The sequence below is a fragment of the Psittacula echo genome, assembly GCF_963264785.1.
Source record: "Psittacula echo genome assembly, chromosome: 14".
Classification (NCBI taxonomy): Eukaryota; Metazoa; Chordata; class Aves; order Psittaciformes; family Psittacidae; genus Psittacula; species Psittacula echo.
In genome coordinates this window covers 3,195,367-3,216,278 of record NC_137750.1, presented here as the reverse complement: position 1 = coordinate 3,216,278, position 20,912 = coordinate 3,195,367, and the positions used below count along the sequence as shown (strand labels likewise).

General features: G+C 46.2%; 1 protein-coding gene across 2 annotated transcripts in view; it reads right to left on the bottom strand.

The window, feature by feature from the left end:
- RHBDL3 (rhomboid like 3) overlaps positions 1-20,912 on the bottom strand; it is a gene marked incomplete at both ends in the record, with an annotated part of 57,560 nt that overhangs the window by 22,789 nt on the left and 13,859 nt on the right. Inside the window, one exon of one of the 2 annotated variants that reach the window (XM_080629619.1) lies at positions 12,735-12,818. The exons of the other annotated variant lie outside the window; for it this stretch is intronic. Coding sequence (XP_080485745.1) covers positions 12,735-12,818 — 84 coding nt within the window. The remainder of the gene's footprint in view (positions 1-12,734; positions 12,819-20,912) is intronic. 2 annotated transcript variants of the gene reach the window in all.

Genomic DNA, 20,912 nt, shown 5'->3' with positions numbered 1-20,912 from the left:
CCGAGCACATTGCTTTTGTGCTTTGAAAACCAGCAGAGGAAGCTGCCAGACCAGCCCGCACTGGATGTGGTGCAGTCTGATCTCTGCCAGCTCTCTGTTGCTGGGAGATTTGCCTTTGATTTCCCAAACTTGGCTGTGAGGACGCTGGTGCTCACTGGCCTCCTTTTGTAGATAATGATATCAAGCTTGTTGGCTGGTTTGAATGGCTGTCAGGGGACAGGGTGGTCAGGAGGGAGTCTTTTCATGGAAACATTTGGGACATAAAAGGCCTTGGCAGAGCCAAAGAGGTCCTGACAGTCCTCGTTCTATCCTAATGGAGAACAAAAGCTGAACAGGCGCTGGGCCTTGGATCAGACACGGCAGAGTAAAGGCTGCTTTGGCAAGGGAGGAGGTGAGAAGGAGGATGTGGCAGAGGCTGCAGCCTGCCAGCAGCAGGGCTGGCACTGCTCTGCTATTAAACAGACCAGCATCAGGCACGGGCAGCTTGTTTGGAGGATGCAGTGCCCATGTGAGAGGATCTGGCTCTGTCCTCTTCCAGCCCGAGCACCTTTGTCCTGCTGCTCCTGGGGACTCTGCTACCACCAGCTGCTTTGTTGAGCCTAAGCTGAGAAGAGGTCACAGTCCCTGCCTGGAGCAGAGCTGGTCTGCTGTTCTGTCCAAGCAGCAGCCCCTCGGTGAAGAAGCTGCTGGGGCAATTGGATTACACAAAACAAGATAAACCAAGTGACCTGTGGGCAGTCAGAGCTGGGCACTCTACCCCACCCTCTGCGAGAGTCGTTCTGTCCTTGAAAGGTGGCCTGGATGTACCTTCCTGACAGCTGGCACTCCAAGCCAAAGGTGGATTTCATTAGCTCTTTGCTGTTAAACAAGGGCTTAATATTAATCCCTGGATAAGTTTAACTCCCCTACTCCAGGCCCACTCTACAGTTAACAGATCACATTCTAAAACCAACCACAAAATCAGAGCTTCTGCACTCAGGCTCAGCTCTGATGCTTTTCTGGCTCTTGATGGGACTCCCAAGCCAGCTTGATTTGAAGTTTTGCAGTGCTCAATCCCAGAGGCACGGATACCCAGGAAATAAAGTATTATTAGCATAATACCTGAGATGACCTTTCTAAGGGGAATTTGCAGAAGCTGGGAGATGAGTCATTCAGTGAATGGATCCAACACCTGCAATCCCATAGATACTTCTGTGCTCACTCTTGTTTCCCTGAAAACAGTTGACCTAACCAACATCTTACTTAACTGCACCACTTTAACTATATCTTGACATTTAAGATGTTAGAATCTATCTTGTTTAGGCCAAATCCATTTGCTCCCTGAAGGCTTAAATGCCTCCCTGCTTTGAGGACTAGGTTCAGTGACTGAAGCATAGGATTCTCCCCATGTTGTATGTTCATTGTTTTGTAGTAAAGACCAATGACCACAGCCATAGGGAAGGTGGCTATTACTTATTCCTTCAAAGGGCAAGAAAAGACAGAGCTGAAGCACACAAGAGCTGCTGAGATCACAAACCACTTTTCTAGACTTTGTTCTGCTTTAAAGCATTCCAAAAAGAAACATTTTGTAACCAAAATCAAAAATTACACCATCAGCTTCAAACCAGCCCAGAAGGACACACTGACTCCAGACTCACCACTGCTAGAGCTGATACAATCCCATCATTCAGGACTGCACTGTCCATACCTGCTGCTGGCTTTCCAAATGGACAGACAGCTGAAGCCTGTCTGGTGGCTACAAATGAGCCTCTGCTCCAAGGATGCTTCTTTCTCACACCAATAGGCACCAGCATGACTCCTTCAGCTCACTGCCTTGCTGCTTCTCCCACCAAAATCAAAGCAATAGCAGAAGGTAGCTAGTATTTTCAGAACTGTAAACAGGCCAGGGAACCTCTTCTCCTCTTTCATGTTACCATGTACAATTTGGGGTTTGGCACTAAGTTAAAGATACTAATTAGCAATGAGTTTGAATTAAAACAGTGGATCTGAACAGCATGAAAGAGGAAGAGAAAAATGAACAAGTAACATCTGAACTAAAAAGGCCCACCTCAGAGCAGCAGTAGAGCGCTGCTTCTACAACCTGAGCAGAATGTTTTACCCTAAACCCCAGCTGTGAGGGTGTTTTCTTATTTATGTTTAAACATTTTTTTCAGCGCATAAAATCTCATCTGTCACCGCAACACTCAAAATCCACACCAACACCCCCAACTGCCTCACACCTTGTTTCTGGTATCACAGCTAGCCATAAAAAATCAAGGGGTTGAGCTAGTCCTGCAGAACATGTGTCCTCACACATGGCAAAACCAACATGCAATGGCACACTCAAAACACTTGTGTCCATCAGTTATAAAAGAGACAACTGACCTTTGCTAGACGCTTCATGTATTTATCCATGGTTATCTCACTGAGGGTCAGTTGTCCCACAGACCCAGCCGAGCACCTCTGTGTCACCGTGAGGCCAGGGGCTGACTGGCAGCCAGCAGTGTGGCTGTGCTGAGCCTCACAGCTCCCCAGGCAAAGGCTCCCAGCAGCTAAGTCAGCACAGTGCCTTCCTGCAGCACAGTTACTTCTGCCTCTGCCCATCTACTTGGGCTGACAAGCCCAACGCAAGGGGTGCAGGGATGAAGAAAGCCATTTGCCCCCCCCTCAGCCTCCAAGACAATAGGACACTAACGGCAATTTCATGCAAGGTTTCCTCTGCATTTCAATGACAATCACCCTTAACTCCCCTGATCCTCAGCTAGGCCCTTCAGCAAAAACGTAAATATGCTAATGACCGTAGCAGCCATCTGACCCAGCATCTTAATTCCCTGTCCCTAATCAAGCTATTTTTGCCTATTTCTTTCTTATTTTAGAGCAGACACACCATAAACTGCAGGGCCCCCAGTAAAACTACAAGACAAAAATAAGGGCAGGAGAGGCCTGCAAACTCTGATGGAAATAGGAAATATGGTTGAGAAAAGAAAAGAAAATCTCAAATTGCTTCTCCTCTTTAATTAAAGACACATCAGCCACGGCTGAGTGAGCAAGTAGGGTGGAGGCTGGTGCTGCAGACAGACAATGGGTGTCTTGGGAAAACACAGACATCTCACACAGTGCAGCCAGCTGCTCCTCTGCTCCACAGCAAACAGCCCTCTGGAGCACCAGAGCAGCTGAACTGGGCACAACGTGAGGCTCCTTTGGCTGCCTTGAGGACTGCAGATGTTGCAGGAACAGAGAATTTGTTACCATCCATGGTTTCCTCACTGAGGGGCTTTGTCTTGGCATCACCCAAGCCATAACTTGTCTTCGCAATGGGCAAGGCTCCAAGCAACTTCATCTGATTTGGAAGTTGGCTTTGAGATGGATCAGTCCTTGAAATCCCAGTCATCTAGGGTCCAGTGGCATCTTCACTCCTGGAAGAGCCTGGCCTGGCAGTCAGGCTTCCTGGCACTGTTCCAGCTCTGATCCAGACCAGGAGAAAGATTCTGGAAATAAATTGCCCTGAGCTTTAGCTTCACCTCCTGCTGTGCGGAAATGACAACTCCTGCCTTATTTCCCACCAGAAAGGAGCTATCAGTAGTATGCCTGCGTCTGGTTCACATGTAGGCCCTTTCCCACTGGAAACAGGGACTCAACCACATGCAAAAATCTCCAAGGCTTTAAGATACCACTCTCCGCTTTGCTGGACTTGAACTCAGACCATTAGATGGCACAGTCCCCACAATCTAGGGATTCCAGCAAGCTTTGGAATCAACCAGACCATCTCTAAGGGCCATGCTGTAGTTAAATCAAGAGCCTCCAAATCAATATGTGGAATTGACAGATTCCAAGATGAAGCTGTGAAAAGACATTTAAGACCGGCGTTGAAAGTCTTCTCAAGATGGTCACACATTTTACCAGAGCCCATTCATTCTCTATCTTTCCTCAGTCTTTGGGGTCATGCTGTGAGATGAGTGGGTTTGGGTTTTGTTTTGTGTTTGTTTTTTTTTTATTTTGCTTTTTAATAAAACAATGTGGCATCAGTATATGTAGCATTTGCTGCTTTGATGAAGATTAAAGGAATAACAAGACAGAGGAAGAAAGTCTGCCTTACAATCCAAATGAGAGGGCAGAAAGCAGGGGCTGTTATAACAGGAGTTTCATCACAGCCTAGTGGTGATGATCTTCCAAGCAGTTTAATGATCGTGCTTTCTTCCAATAGTGAGAGGTGCATGTGAGAGGAGAAACCCTGATCCAGAAGAGAGGAAAGCGAGTTAAAGTTAAGTGCATATCCCTCCACCTTGAAATCCAGCTCCTCACCACTGAACGTCACCTAATCTGAGTTGACTGAACACCTATGGTAAACCATGAGTGCTGGCTCCAGTGATGCACACTCTCTTCCCCTGTAAATAATGAATGTACCCACCACTGCCCGGACAATGTGAAGTGATTAAGCGCAGCAGTACTTTAGTCCATGTTGGATTGCTTTGACCTGAGGTGAACCCGAGGGCTGGAAACATCACCCAGCTCTCAAAAGCCAGATTGCATTTAAGCACAGAGGGTATACCCTCACTGGCTCCCCAAGCAGGGTCCCCAGACAAGGGCTGTGTAGCACTGACTCGATGAGGACTGCAATGGCAAAGGGCCATTGGAAAGCCATAAGGCCAAGCAGCACAGGGACAATATGAATGGAGCTGACCTTCTGCCAAGGTTTCATGTATAGAAGCATAGCAAATTTACAAAGCCCATAACAGCTGGACATCACACTGAACTCCTTGACTCCACAGAGGTTCGGACCCCTTGTCCAAGCCACCAGAGGCCAAGCAAATCCTGCTTTTAGAGACTCCAGGAATTTCTGAGCCACAGCTTGCTGGGGAAGCCTATCTGTCATACTTGGCCACCTACCTAAATCCACAATTCTGTCTCTATACTTTTTAATGCAACTCTTTCCCCTATCCTCCCCCTGTCTGTGAGTTTCTTGCTGCAAGTCCTTGCTAAGGCACTAAGAGAGGACAGAGCTAAGATGCACTCACAAAGCCTGTTAAGCTAGCTTCCAGTCCTCTGTGCCTGGACAACCCACCACTCTGAGCCATCCCACTGTCTCTCTCCATATCAGTTTCCTGGCAGAATACCCACAGGAATCAGCTCCAATCTCAGCTGGGGAACTACTCACAGTGTTCAAGCCACCCAGAACTAAATTATTCAAAATATGCCACTGTGCTGGCTTTGAAACCAAAGCTGCTCCCCAGAAAGAAGCCGGGGTAAATAGGAGCTCCATTATCAGCAGCACTGACAAGGAAGGAGATAATGACCTGATTAGGGAGACAGCACGGATGGCAGGAGGTGCCCTCCATTATGCCACAAAGCTTAATGTAAAGAGACATGTTTATAGACTGAGCCTTCCCCAGCTCTGCTCCTTCCTGTTTTATTATTTATGCAAGTGCATTAAGACTAATGGGAAGAAGCTGAGGCACTCTAAAAAGCAGTGTTTGGTTTGGTTTTTAATGTGAAAATACAATATTTAATCTTGCTCCAGCACTGAGCACCTTGCATGTTTCACTGGATAGGTGTCCTCAGCTGCAGCAACAGGCTGGGCAGGCTGTGGCCCAGGCTGACGAGTCATGTATCTGACAGCACCAGCCTATCTGCACCTTCCTGGGATTGTGGACAAGATGAAGCCTACAAGTCATCAGTCCCCTAAGGACTGCCGTGACCAAACCCACTCTAACAGTTAAAACATTTTCTTAAATCCTTAAGGAAAGAGGTTTAACACTTTTTCCAGATCTGCTTGTCAGTACTGGCCCAGACATTGCTAACTGTACAAATGCCCCATCTCTTGCTCTCCCTTTTGAATTCCTCTAGTTTTTAGGGCTCCACAATCCCCCAAGGCAATGAGTTCTTCAGTCTAATTAAAATAAAGCCCATTTTTCATCTGGATGGTATAAGGCATCAAATATCAAAAGCTGAAAACAGCAATATCCATATCAGCATGACACATGATATTCTCATTTACCACCACACAATTATCTTTTATGTCTTTTTGGTTATGTCTTACTGGAGAATCTCAAAACCCTGTATCAATATTAATTACATCTCTCAGGGCTTCTACATTATGAGGGCACAATAATGAAAGTAAGCCTCTTCATTCAGAGCTGAAATGCAATACACTCTAGGTCGGATGCTGCATTTATTTGGACTACCTAAGTCAATAGAAGGCACGGCATGGGCATGCACAGTCAACCTCCCAGCCAGGAGACAGACAGGCCCCAATCACTGTTGCTACAAGGAAAATAAAAATCAAACAAACAGAAACCAACACTCAACAGTCAGAGTATCCAGCTGTATTTCAGGCCAAGTTCCTGCAGTCAGCTCCCTGCTTACCCCATGTTAACTAAACACACCAAAGCATTTATGTAAAATTCACTGCTATTGACAAAGTCTCCTATCACAGCAGTGTCTCTGCTGGTACATGTGAGGCAAACGAGTCTTTTCATGCAAAACAGGGGTTTGGTCTGATGTTATCTGGAAAAAGTAGCATAGGTGATCCCAGTGCTTGAAATGTTGAAATGTTTTGGGTCTGCATAGGGACAAAAGGTGATGAATTATCTCTACTGCACAATGAGGATACACTTTCTGTCCCAGCAGTAACTCTGGAGAATGGGACACAGCGGCTGCTGAAGAGGGGTGGTTTGAGTCAGCAGGTCAAGGTAACTTTCATCCAAAAGATTTTAAAAAGCCAGTACTTACGCTGATTTTCTGCAAGTCTGGGAATGCTGGTGGAACAACAAGATCTGCCTTTTACCCTCCCTCCGCCTTTGAATCAGCACTACAGCCCTTTGAACCATGGCATAAAAACTCCTGCCCAAACATGGCGGCAGGCACCCACACCACTCCCAAAACTTCAGGACTGTGACAAGAATTTAACAGGACAAAGCAGGTCTGTTGGCTAAAACCAACCCACAGCAAACAAACAGATAACTGATATTGAGTAGTGCATAACTGAAGGAGGACCAGTATAATATCAATCAGAATAGGCTACAGAAAATAGATTATGTTCAGCTGATATTAGCTGCAAGAGAATATAAATTTGGTGCCAATCATAAGAAAAGATTGCTGCTATGCCTGATTTCTGCAGAGCACCTGACATCGCCAGACAGCCCTGTGTTTGAGGCCTTACTGTGACACAAACTCGGGCTGTCACACATTCAACATGCTAAAGTCTGGCTATTTGACAGGTCTCAAAAATAACATTAAGCCAGAGAGCCACCATCCCATGGAGATGCCAGTAATGAGGTCCCATGAGAATTCACTCTCTCCCACCAAATTAGCATTAGTGACTTAGGAGAAAGTGTAACTTAAGTCTGCATCATGCTCACCAGTGAGGTAAAGCAGCAAGTTACTAAGCATGAGCTGGGTCTTTTGGTAAAGGTGGGTGCTTGCAAACAATACATATTACAGAAAAAACAAATAGGAAGCCAGATGGCCAGAAGCCAAGAATGCCAGTTTACAGGATGGGGACTGCCATCTTCAGAAGAAGCTATTCTAAGGTGGGGGAAACCCCTTGCTTTGTTACACTGAGTAACAACTCAGTGCTCTCAACATAACACTGCCTTCAAAAAAGGAAATGTGAGCTCCAGATTTGTAAATGAGGTGACATCACCTCTTCCTTTGGCACTTTGTTACTCCTATAGTCTGACTGGCTCTACTACAGGCTCAATTCATTAGCTTATGAAAAGGAAGGTTAAGCAATGACTTGATCATTGCCCAGAAGAACCACAAAGGGAACAGGAATTTGGCAGCAGAGGATTCTCCACTATGACAAAGGTATAATCACATCTGCGGGCTAGAGGTCAAAGCTGAGCAGCTTCAGATTAGAATAAGTTGATTATTTTTACTATTAACAAGTGAAATGTCTCAGTAACTTCACCAGAAGCTTTACAACTGTATCACAGGTTTTCCCGGGAAATGAGATATGGCCAAGGTCAAGCAGAAAACCACTTACAAAATCTTATGGCCTTCATTATGAGATACCAGATTATCCCAACAGTTCCCTTCTGACCTGACTGCAAGTTACAAGGTCTCATTAAAACCTAAGCCAAACATAGGCATTTAAAGCCCCAACTAACAATTGCTGCAACACACATAACCTGAATAACCCCCCTGTGCTGGGAATTCAAACCCCACTTCTGGTTAGAACCACCACCACAGAGCAAAACTCCTACTAAACAGACTGGGCAACACATTTAACTTGCACTGATTTTACATTCAGCTTTGCTCAGTCAAGGGGACTAGAAGCTACCAAAGAAACTTCTCTGCTTTCCAAGCTAAACTGGAGCAGAAGATGTCAGCCTTGTGAAGAGGAGACAAGTATCACATGATTCCTTGCAACGCCTTGCAGGCACCTGGCATTACACTGCAAGGACATAACCATCTCAAAGGTACTCCAGAGAGGCTGATTCCAAACAGAGCCAGAGCTGGGAGTAGTAATTATTACTCATCTCTGTCATATAAACACTTGAGAGCAAGAGATTCTCGCTTGCATCTTTCCAGGGTTACAACTGCAGTAAGGAGCCAGACTGCTGGAACCTGTGGTGGTTCACACTGTTTCTTAGGAGATACATTTAAATCAGCGGATGACACCCAGACTGCAGGTTCCCTGTATGGAGGACTGCAAGATCTGCAGCGTTTGCACTTTCACAGTGCCTGCTGTGTCAAATACACTTTGGTTTAAGGGTAAAAGAGATTTGTCCAAGTGCCAAAGCTGCACAACAATGAAACAGAGAAGTCAAGCTGCATTTTGGCCTCTTGTATGCCCTTATTGGGCACGAGGTACAAACACAAGGCAAGGCACAGTGTTTCTATTCTCTTTGCAACAGACTTCAAACAGACACAAAACGTGTCTGAAGTTTTAAAGCAAATCATGACTTAATAAAGATTCCACAACAGGAATGCAACTGCTCTTGCAGGTGACAAAATGCAGGGCCCCCTGCAAGGTGTAATGTCTCTGTAGGGCCCAAGCACAATGGACAGGGAATCGCTTTTACACACTCGCCAGCCTGACAACAAACTACCACAGCATGCTTTGAAATCCATCTTTAAGAGTCTTACCAGGGAAAAGTGTCATTTTCACAGCATTGACAAGCCCTCACAGAACCTGGCCCTGCCTGAGCCATATCAAGGGCTCCTGACTGCCTCAGGAGACAGCAGCAATGCTGCCTTCCAGCCTCCCACACAGCAGAGAGCTCGTCCTGTCATTCAAACCTGTACTCACTCACAGAGCCCCTCTACTTCCCTGACTCCACTTCATTTCTGCCTATTTTACTGAGCTAATCAGCTCTCTCATGTGTCTGGGGCTCACCCATGCTTTAGAGAGCTCCTGCTTCCTCTAACAAGCCTGTCCACTCTTCCCAAGCTCTAGTATTTCCCCTTTTTCCTGAACAGACTGGTTTGAATGCAGTTTAACTGTTCCAAGCTGAAGCCCCCCATGGGCACCTACAGGCAAGCAGGCCTCTCACTTAGTTTTCCTGCCACACTGCAGCAGGGAGACCTGCTCCTTCAAAAGGCTGGGGTGATGTCTGCATGCTGCTGGCACAGGTGCAGGGGATCAAGCGAGCAGCAGGCTGGGAGATCTTTGGCAGAGGCCTGTGGTCCGTATTTGCCATGTCTGCATCACAAACACAGGGTTGTGGCTGCACTGAGACTGAGAAACAAACCCTGGCTACTACAATTCCCAAGCTCTGTTTCCTTAAACACACACTCAAGTGCACAAATGGCTTTCCAAAACTGGTATGACCCCAATGTAGATGATTAGAAGAAGGAAGCAGAGAAGGCACAGGCAACAACCACAATTAGAGAGCCAGCACAATTACAGAATGCATGTCATGCTCTTCAGGAATGAGGAAATCAAAACAGCCTCCTGAAGAGTCACCTAAGAGCTGAAACCACTGCAAACAAAGGAAAAACAAGCCAGTAGGAGAGACAGAAAGACCAGACTGAAAAGGAAGGTTAGGAAATGGCAATACTCTTCCTATTCATGGGTCATGCCACATCTCTGAGAAGTGGGAAGAGAGCAGGAGAAAAAAAATCTTCTCACCTGCAAGTTAACTAGAGAGGCCAATCCACCCCAAAGAATCCCACCAGGTTTCCACTGGGATTAACCAGCCCATCCAGTGGGGCCAGCCTGTAGGAGAGCATCCTCACGGAGCACACTGCAGACTGCTGTGCTTCGGATGGTCATGGAGAAGGGAGTGCAAAGGCACAAAAGGAGGGCTGCGGAGGGGCAGGAGGAGAGGGCAGCCCAGCCTGGCTGAGAGGAAGCTCAGCTGAATGGGGAAAGGCAAGAGGGATGTGAATGAGCAAGAGGTGATGAATGGTGGGGAGGGCATGGCAGTTTTACACAGGGCAGAGAGCAAAGGCAGACCTGAATGGGGAAGACTGAAAGATGCCGCTTGAATGGAGGGGGAGAGAGGGAGGAGAAGTGAGGCAGAGAGAGAGCTGAGCAGCACAAAGTGAAATAGTGCAGGCAGAATAGCTTCCCACATGGACTTGACAAGGCCTTAGAGAGAAAGACAAGTAACACAGCGTGAACTTTAATCCAGGAGCAGAAAAGCTGCCTGGAGCAGACAGTGTTACCATCGTCTGCCCCTGTATAATCCCTCAACTATCAGGCGCCTTCTTTGCTCCCAGTCAGCAAATTCTCATGAACCCAGAGGAAATCCAGCAGCAGTCACCAAAGGCCAGACCACCCCAGCAAAGGGAGTTGGAGCAAAACTGAGCTAGTGACATGGAAACACCAAGATAATTGCAAGCAGCAGCCCAGGAGATGCAAGTGTAACACTGCGCTAAAGATGGGACAAGATACAGGGGGTATATACGACACAGAAATAGTGGTTGTTATTGGTGTTATTTGCAAGCCTTTTCTCCCATTTCTAAAGACAGAATGAACTTTTTACAAAACAAATCTTATCCAAGCAAAACCATGGAGATTTCAGTCATGCCAAGACTTTCTTGACAATTTGCCTTAGTTTTGAACATTGATGATTTAGAAGAAGTTCCCTCAGATTCTACAAGGCCAAAACACTGGACATTACTGTTTTCAAAAGGCTTCAGTAGATAATTATCATTTATGCTCATATTCAGATGGTTCAGCTCAAGTCAAACATTTTGCTCAAGAAGAAACAAAAAGCATTTTTCCCAGTCTTTTGGGGAACTGCAAACAAAACCATACATGTCATTATTCACCCACCTCCACCCTGTTCACAGCTGGGGCACATAAAGCATTTAGAAAGGACACATCATACTACTCAGTGAGAGAGCTGGAAACTGAATACTCTCCCATCCCTTTTAGATGTGCAGGTTTAGACAGGCCAAGGTATCCGTTATCTTCCTAGACCATCAGTCACCCCCAACATGATCCTGTGCCAACCCTATTTTCCCAACTGCAAAGCAAAAAGGTCCAGTGACTCACTCCAAAAGGGATAATGTAAGGCCTTGAATCATAGCCCTTTAGTTCATATTTGTCAGGAACAACCATTTAAAAGCTAATTGTGTCTGGAGTCATGTTTTGCTTGCTCATAAATAGACCCCACAGTCATACAGGCTAAAATGAGAGGTCATAGAAAGCCAGTAGAAGGTACGACACAACCTTCAAAACCAAACACCATGGACTGGAAAACAAATTTAAATCGAAGACTTGACCCTACTTTCCCTTTTCATCAGGGAAGTCAAACATATAAGCTGGCTTCTAAAGTGTTGCTAGAGGCACTACGAGGGGCCTATCTGTACCTCAGCCTGAGACTGTTCTGCTCCCTTGATTTTGGATGTTTCTTGCACCAAGCAAACACAACAAATCAATGCAGTTAATTTCAGGCAAAAACCATGAGTGTCCTGGAGTCAGAGCACAGGCAGCAAATCATGTGAGAAAAGACATGAGGATTTCTCGCCTTTACTCCTCCCCCCTCAGAGAAATAGCAAAGGAATTCCTGAGAAATCTGGGCCAGATAATCAATCCCCCTCAGAGAGGTCCAAAAATATAGGACAGGGATTTGGGACCAGGTCATTAGCAATCAGGTTTCTAGCACATAGCACCTTTTTAAATGATAATTTGTTCTCTTTATGATTCACAGTGGTACCACCTCATAGAGAGTCCCACTTTAGGAACTAGGAGAGGCAAAATAATTCACCCAAGGATGCAAGGGGCCCAAAATATTACTGTAGTTGAGATGAGCTGCCTGTGCTCCAGCCACCACCATGAAGCGCTACATATTGCCACCTAATAACTTACTAGTAAAAACTGTTAATTGCCAAATATTACAGTGGAGATTTTTAACCAGGGTTTAAGATAAAACAAAGGTCAAAGCGCCTCCAAGAAGTACACCAAGCTTGGTGATAGCCACAAACAAGAAAAGATGTCCAAGTGTGGCAGTCTTTCCTAGAAGCAGCAGGGAGCTGAAGAGATGGATGTGCCTTTGTGCAGACATGCACAGACACACAGCAACAGCAAAAGGACTGTAAGGGTCTGCCAGAGCAGACAAGCTTTAACATCGCAACTTCCCAGGCCAGTTGAGCCCATGAAGAACCATTACTGTAAAGAGAATACTGTCTTGCTTTTCCATCTGCCTGGGCACAAGCAGATGATGTTACATATGGCACTGGGGGGAAGGGAAATAGAGTATGAATAATTCTTAATCCAGTGAAAGAAGTGCAAGCTCTGCAGCTGCTGCAGGGTGAGCACACCCTAACATCAGCTATTGCTTTGGGTCAAGAGATCATACCATTTCAGCCTGCTTCCTGACTTGTGCTTCCTTCCAGCTGCTTTTCTCTGCCTTTAGTGCCTGCCTGCAGGAACAGCTATCTCTCTGGAAGAAATTCAAACACAAGGAGAGGTTACATGTGCCTGAGGAAAGTGACAACACAAGGCAGGTCAATGCTTAGTCTAAAAGCATTCAAGCAGGGCCAACACCTACTAAAAATAAAGACATAAATGCACACATACACACAATACAGGAGAAGGATTTACTCCGATGGGACAGCAGAAGCTCAGGCATGCTTGGGCTTTCTTGAACCTGCATCTCTAGGAAACTGGCAGCTCTTACAACTGAATCGGACAGACTTGTGCTGCCAATGCTGGAAGCTGACAAGTCATCCTCCTTCCAGGATGGGCTCCTGGAGCACCCATGCTGTTAGGAACCAAAACTGTCATACTCCCCATCTCACACCCAGCCTGGGAACTCTCATTCTTTCCTGCTCCCCAAATCTATGTGTCCCCTATCAGGCAGCCAAGGCAAACCCACTGCCACAGGCTGCTCAATCTTCTCATGCAAATGAACTCAGGGTAACTGGGACAGTTACAATGAGTTCCTGACAATGTTTGCCTTTGTGCACACCAGTAGTAAATATAGACTGAGCGAGCTGCTTACTAAGGACGGGGGTGAGGGGAGAGCTGCACTAAGGGACAGCAGGAAGTTAAGCACTGTTTAGATGCAAGAACGCTCTCAGAGATGTGGAGCTGATGGGCAAAGGAGGAGCCAGATGCTACAAACGTCAGTCTCAAAAAGATTCAGGGAAGCACAGCCACGAGCACATCTGTGGAGCTGTCCCCCTGCATTACAATCTTCATTCCAGGGACAGAAAACTTTCACAGTGTTCATCCAGCTAAGGGTATCAGCCCACAGGAGTCAGCCACCAGAGCAAAGACTGGACACAGCACAAACACCCCACCCAGAGCCATTGGTGACAGTGTCCAGGCTGCCAGCATGCAGTGGCTGGCTCTGGCTCAGTCACTCCTGCAGCGACAGCTCTGCTTCTTGGTTATCTCAGCACGCTTCAGCCCATGAACCTCATATATATGCTCTACTTTTGTTGTAGCCCATGCAGCAGCCGTGGAAGAAACCTAAACAAAAAGCAATGGCCCCCTGAAATCCTGTCATGCAAACAAGACTCTTCCCACCCATGGCCACAAGGACTGAATGGAGAGGAACCAACACCCCCCGCCCAGCCCTGCCTGGTGGTCTTTTTGTCTCGTGACCTTCCCCGCACAAACACAACCCCACAACAATCAGACAGGCGACACAATGCGCCAGCGCCGGCTTTCCCAGCCCTTCAAGGCAAGCTGGGGAGGGAAGGGGGGAGCGCTGGGGAGAGCTGAAAGGAGCTAGGGGTGATGAACAGATAGGACGGGCAAGGAAATACCAAGCAGTGTTTTAATTTCGACTTTTACAGTCCCATAAGCCAGGACAAAAATAAGTTTTAATGAAGGAAACAAAAGAAATGTTATCTCAAATGGCTTAAAGGGACATGGGAATACCAGCCACTGGGATTCTCATACCTAAATAAATAAAGCCAACAATGCTTCTAAACCCTGTGGACATCTTTTAACATCCCCTCCAAGAGGCCCCCAAAACTGAGCCCTTTGGTGCAAACTCTGCTGGCTTTACTGGGCTATCTTTGAGACTTAAAGTGTGAGATGGATTAAATATAAAGGTTTTCCTTTAGTCTGAGAGAACAGCTGTATCTGAAGCATCACCACACATGGAAGAGTGTGCTACAGATTCAAAGCACAGCAAGTTTCTGCCAGTCTGTCCTAACTATGGAACAAGAGAGTCATGACCTATGCTACTAACAGCAAGAAATAAATGTGCCTCCAGACCCCAGACTGTCCTCACAAGGTAACAGATGCCTTTTGGTTACTCCAGGACACATCACCTTTGGGAAAGAGCAACGAGGGTCCCCCAGGACTTAGTTGCAGATCAGCAGACCAACAAAGCAAGGGGAAACTCCTACCTTCTGAAACGCCAAGGGACTCTTCCCTGCTCCCCATGCATGTACAGGAAAGAATACACACTCCACAGGGAAGCAAACCAAATAAAGCAAAAAGAAATACCGCCTCTCAGGGCCTGGGTTCAGTGAGCTTACCAGGGCCCTCAGCTATGTTTCAGGACACTGGAAATATATGCTAAGTACCTTTACAAGGAAGGAGGCCGTGCTTTTGCCAAAATCTAAGATCTGAATGCCATGACATCCTGGCAGCTGAGGCAGTAACAGAAAGCAGAGCTACGGGAAATCATTTGTGTGATTTACAGACACATTAGCCACCTAGGGAGCATGATACAGCAAGAAACAACATCTCAACTTCTCCTGTCAGCACCCCCCTAATGCTGCTCTCATCATCCACATCCTCCATTAACACACTGTGATTGCACAGTGGAAAGCACCTGATGAGCCAGGGATGAAACCACCTCTATGGGATGGTGCAGCTCATGGAGAGACAGAAAGTCCTGACAAAGGCCTTGTGCAGCAGTTGGGTGCAGGAAGCCTCTCCCAACCCCAGCATGCAGTGCACCAGGCCACATCTGGCCAGCAGGTCCCAGTGAGGGGGCATGGATGAGCAACTGACTCTTGCCTATGTCCTGACATGAACTGGAGTAACTGGACGAGCAGCAGCACTGAGCCCACACACAACTGGCAAACTTCCCACAACAAGGATACTGTCTCCTGTCAATCCAATCCAGTCTTAATCCTCTGTGGAAATATCTCATCAGCACCGTGCTAAGAGGCAATCTTTCAACCAGATGTTAACAATAGTGAAGATGACAGAGAGACAGATGGAGAACAGATAGAACCAGGCTCTGCTCATCATAGAGTGACTTAGAGGAGCAGGACAGGAGATACACAGGCAAGATGTTTAGCCTTGCTTAGCCTTGCAGCAAGGTGCTACACATAAGTATGCATGGGACAGCGAATCTATTGCACCTGCAGGCAGATGTAAGCCAGTGAGTGTCTCACTGCAAAGGGAGTAGCTGTGGCCAAGCTGTGGAGCTGCTTTGAGCTCTGCAGGATTTCTGTCCCATGTAGGATAGGCACAAACTTGCCACTGGTTTGAGGATTTGCCCCCTGAGTCTGGATATTTCCCCAGCATGGAGAGGAAACCAGAGTCTTGCCTCAACTCATTCCACAAAGATTTCAGCAGAATTCCTCTTCAGAAAAGAGATTACTCAGGCAACAGCAGGATCTTCAGCAAGTTATCAAGTGAGCTAGCAAAATAACTGTGTGGCTGGAAGCTGGCCATCAGCCTCTTCACCCATCAACCAAGGGAGGGAACACAGTCAAAAAGCAAGTGTCCAACTCCCATGGCCACCACACTCCTAATATTTCTATACTAGAAAACCTCACTGTATAGATAAATGTTTGTTGTATCAAGTAGGGAAGTAAAACAGACTGGGTTGCTTAGCTGAGATCAATTCCTGTCCAATTACATAAAATAATTAATTCTATTTTACATTAGTCTTTATTATGGCAATGAAAATTATATGGCCATTCTAACTGACTGGTGTTGCTCTTCCCAGGCCTTGTGGATCTGATCTTAGACAAGCTGAAGTGAGGAAACAGGACAGTCCAGATAACTTCAATCTGCGGTGAGGGGCTGAAGAGGAAAGCGGGAATTTCTCAAGGTCTTTTTCAGCCCTACACAACTTCACATTCCTTCACCCCTGAGCCACATGAGCTGCTGTGTGCAGAGCTGTGTGCTGCACTGAGCCCGAGCAAAGAACCCCAGAGCTCTCTGACAGGGTGGTTGCAGTGGCCTGGCCAAAGCATCCACAGTGCAATGCTGCCTTCCACAGCCACAGAGAGTGACTGATACCCAAAGATGCCAAATACCTTCAGCTGCCGCTGAATTCACTGACATGAGATTTCCAAGAACCCTGGACATTATTTGAGACCAAGCTTCCAGAAGAAAAGCAGCAGCTTTGCTTGAATACTTTGCCTGATGCCTTTCAAGCAAAGAAAGAAAATAAAACAAACCGCAGAAACCTCAAGGAAAAAGATCATTTGAGCCTTGATATTCCTTTCTACTTGGCCCAACTTTATGGTGTGTATCACAATATTCTCCCTGAATATTTGCTAGTGCCTCTTCAGCCAGGCTTGCATAAGTGATGAAGAGCTGAGGTACTTGTCTCACAGAGCTAAAGGGAAAAGCAAGAGATGTTCTCATAGAGCTGCCTCTGAGTATCTGAGGGATTATCACAACCTCATGTACTTGAAAACATGACATTTACAACACAAATGTTCTCCCATGGAAGGGTGCACGTTTTGTGAGCTTCCTTTAATAAAACTCTCAGCAAAAGAACTGGAATATGCCCATGTCTTCATGGCAATACCATAAAATTGGGAGAAGTCCTTACCCCTCTGCAATCAGTAATGAAATCGGCCCAAAGGGACCCAGAGGAAGCAAATTAGGCCTCTTCAGAGGGGCCAGGGTTTTGTCTTGTGTTTAAAACCCCACAGTAGCAGTTCTGTACTCATTTTAACGACCCACCAAATCCTTTTAGTCCTCTACATCCCTCTATGAAAGCCTAATAATGAAAAATCATCTACTAAACCTTGGCTTTTCCTGAAAAATAATATCTGGATAGATCTCCAAAGACAGATATTCCTGTGGACACAGTGAATTTGGACTGCAATGCTTTGTTTTCAGATATCATTGCAGTTCACATTTTCACAGCTTCCTTGGAATAACATTTGATATGGAAAAAGTGTAAGTGATACTCACAGACAAAAGGGTAGCCAACCCTCTGGAACCACAGGGCCTTGCTATTTGTATTGCTTTTGTAATAAATACAGCCTGAGCCACAGCATTCCTGGGGCAACTTCAACATTCAAGCAAACCATTGCCATGCAATATTAAATGCATTCATTTTTTATGAGCATCAAATTCCACCTATTAACAGATCAGCCATGCTCTGCAGCTACCAATTCACATACCCAGCCTGCAAGCTGCTGAGGGCAAATGGCCACAAGATACAGGAATACGTTCCATCTGAAAAAGGAAACTACCATCCATCATAATTCAACTTAATGGTCACATTTTCTTTACAAGCAGCAGCAGAGTCCATGCCTGACAACCACACACCCCAGATGCAATGAAGCACTGAGCCCTCTACTTCGAGACTGGAACTGTGATGCATGCGGTGTTCACCAAGTGAATCACATTCAAGTCCTGTGCAAAGAGGAAATTCCTTGGAGTTACTTTTTCACCAAGTCACTAAACCCCACACTATTGTACATGGACTAAATTCAAAGGCCTGATCCTCACTGTGGAAAGCAGCTTATCTGAACACAGTTTATGTGACCATACATCAAAACCCTGGAACAGTTTCTCAGCCCTTTTGCCAAGCGAGGCCATATTACCAGCTTTAATGTAACAGCACTTTTGATCTTATAGCAGCTAGAGTGGTGCTGGTACATCTATTATTCCTCCTGGAACAGAGCTGTGCTCCCATCACACCTACAATTCACTCTTTTTGTGGATAGCTATCTAGAAACAGATGTAAGAAAGAGCTTCTTAGCAGTACATACCCCTTCTGTCATCCCAGGGAGCCTGAATGACCCTGTCCACCGCCCAATCCAGGACCAATTCCAGCTATGGCAAGGAGAAAGGCTTCTATTTTAAGCTTGTTGAAGAGGTAACTGGGTGCTGCAGACAGAAGGACGAACAAGGGCTAAAGTCTCCTGTAAACTGGTTCTCTTTTTTCTCTAGTGAGCACCATGCAGGTTGTCAGCAGTTTGGGGAATGAGAGGCAAACCCATGATCAAATAGATTCCATTCCTTTTATAGGTCTGAGCAGCCTGTCCCCCCTTGTAACAGGATATGATCACTGATCTCCTTATTCCATGTTCCCACCTGTGAAACTAAATGAACTGATACTGGAGAATGAGCTTTGAAGTCCTTGAAGAGGAAGAGGTATTGCAGCGCTGAATAAGGCCAATTCCCTACAGCCAACAGCTACTGCAGTGATACAAGCAAAAACCCTAAGGTGCAGAATAATCAGGCTCTGAAGGAAACTAAAAGCACAGAGAAAACATAAAAGAAACTGAACATGGAAAGTTAATGCTGCTTTGAACATTGACTGAGCAAAAATCCTTCCCCAAAGTGACAGAACTGCAGTCAGCAATCAGGAACTCTTGGTCTGGCATCCAGGCTGTTAGGTGAGACTCAGCTCCCAAGAGGTTCCTCTGCAGGGCTTTACCCAGACCTATCTCACAGGCATCAGCTACTGCAGCTTCACAGAATGGAAGGGCAGGAGCTGCTGGTTAAGCAGTGGGGAAGAACCAAACACCACTTGTTTATTCACAGGTCTCGCTACTCTAACTTGTTGCTTGCATTAGATGTCACAGTGGTAAGTACCTGTTTAAGAAAAAACCCCAACAAAGAGGAACAACAGTAAACCCACCCCCCTGCAGCTAATCCAATTAAGACACAGGATAAAGTTGTAGAGGTTAATCAGATCTGAACCACTGGGTCTGTCTTTGCTGCTGCTTAGTGACATATCTGGTGAGCAACACCAGCAAGACGAAGGCCAGGCAGAAACTCCCATGAGCCAGAAGACAAATGCTATTTCCCTACTGCATCAGGCAGAAAAGAGAGAAGCACACTGCAGAGCAGGACTGGGGGTGGTCTGCTGTGCTCAGAGCTTGGCTGTCCTATTAAGCCTTATTAGGTACCAGGATGCTGTGGCCGATGGGCTGCATGAGACAGTTCTTGCAGGAAAGACCAAGGCTGGGCCTGCAGGGTGCTGCTGGGTTGATAACTAGGGAGAAAATTTACTCAGCAAGGAAAAATTCTGCCCATACATTGAGGGGAGCTCCTCCTGTCTTGGGTTTCAACAGCTACAACTCTGTTCTTACCAAGGCTGCAGCAGGGCAGGTGAAGGCTGTCCCAGCTCAAAGGGCCACCTGCACAGAGACCACGTGGATTACCACAGGTAGGTTTTTCAGCATAGGGAGCCAGAAAAAAGCTGAGCTGCAGTTTGCAATGAAACAGCTCCACCAGTGCTGGGGGCACAGGATTCAGCGTTGGCATAGGAAACATTGCTCCTGTCACACTCTAGCAGTCAGTATACAGCCCAGCCTGAAGTCCTACCTAAAGCTACCTTGCAAGCTGAGCATGCTGCTTTCCCCAGCTCAAGCTTTCCTGTACAATCAGATCTGCTTTGCCTCTCCCTCCTCCTCCCATGAAGGCAGAAAGAAGACAGAACAACTGAAACAAAAAGGGAAATGTTTCATAATCCAGTGACCATCATTTCTCCTCCTAAAGAGGAACTGGGTCTCTTGATACCCCTGTACCACGCTGGGCTTTGCTAGACTCCTTTGTAAATTGTTCTTCCTTCTTTGTAAATTCTTTAATCCAAGGACAGCAATTGCCACTGTGTTTCAGTTTCCCAAAGGAACTAAGATCCATAGCCCCAAAAATCAGAACTTCTGTCCTTCCTGTAGGAAGTTTCATCCTTCCTTCAAAGATACAGAGTTTTATAGTAATCAGACATAAAACTTGTCAGGAGAAAAAACTGCATTTTATACTCTGGACTTGAAAAACAGAATATTTCAGATTAAAAATAGCTCCCTTTTTCACTGTCTGCCAGATCTGGGAGGGAGGTGAAAATCCACAGAGACTTGATTTGATGCATGAAAAAGTAGAATTCTATAGCAGGGAGTATGCACACACACTTATTTGAGTTCTAATAATAGTTCTGCAATAATATTTAGCTTAGTGGAGAAAACCAAAGCTTTGGACAGACCCATGCTAGCTGGTACTCTGATACTGAGTACCATGACAAATCAAGTACATCCATCAGGGAGAGGGGAAAACTCTAAAATAAACAAACAGTTCTAATAAAAACCTCATCATAGCACAGTTTTCCTTCCTTTAAGATGGTTTTTCTTTCGAATTTCAAACACCTGCTCCTGTATCAGCAATCATTACAGGTACCTTGCCAAGATATGAGATGCTTTGTCTGAATGACCCAGGTGTGGGCACAGCCCTGACCAGCACACAACGCTCTCCCCCCCTACAGCAGGTAGCTCCAGATCAGGCTCCCCCACTCCACAGTGGGGCAATATTCAACCTCCCTCCCCAGCAGAGGACAGGCCATGGACTGCCTCCAGCTTTCTGAGGA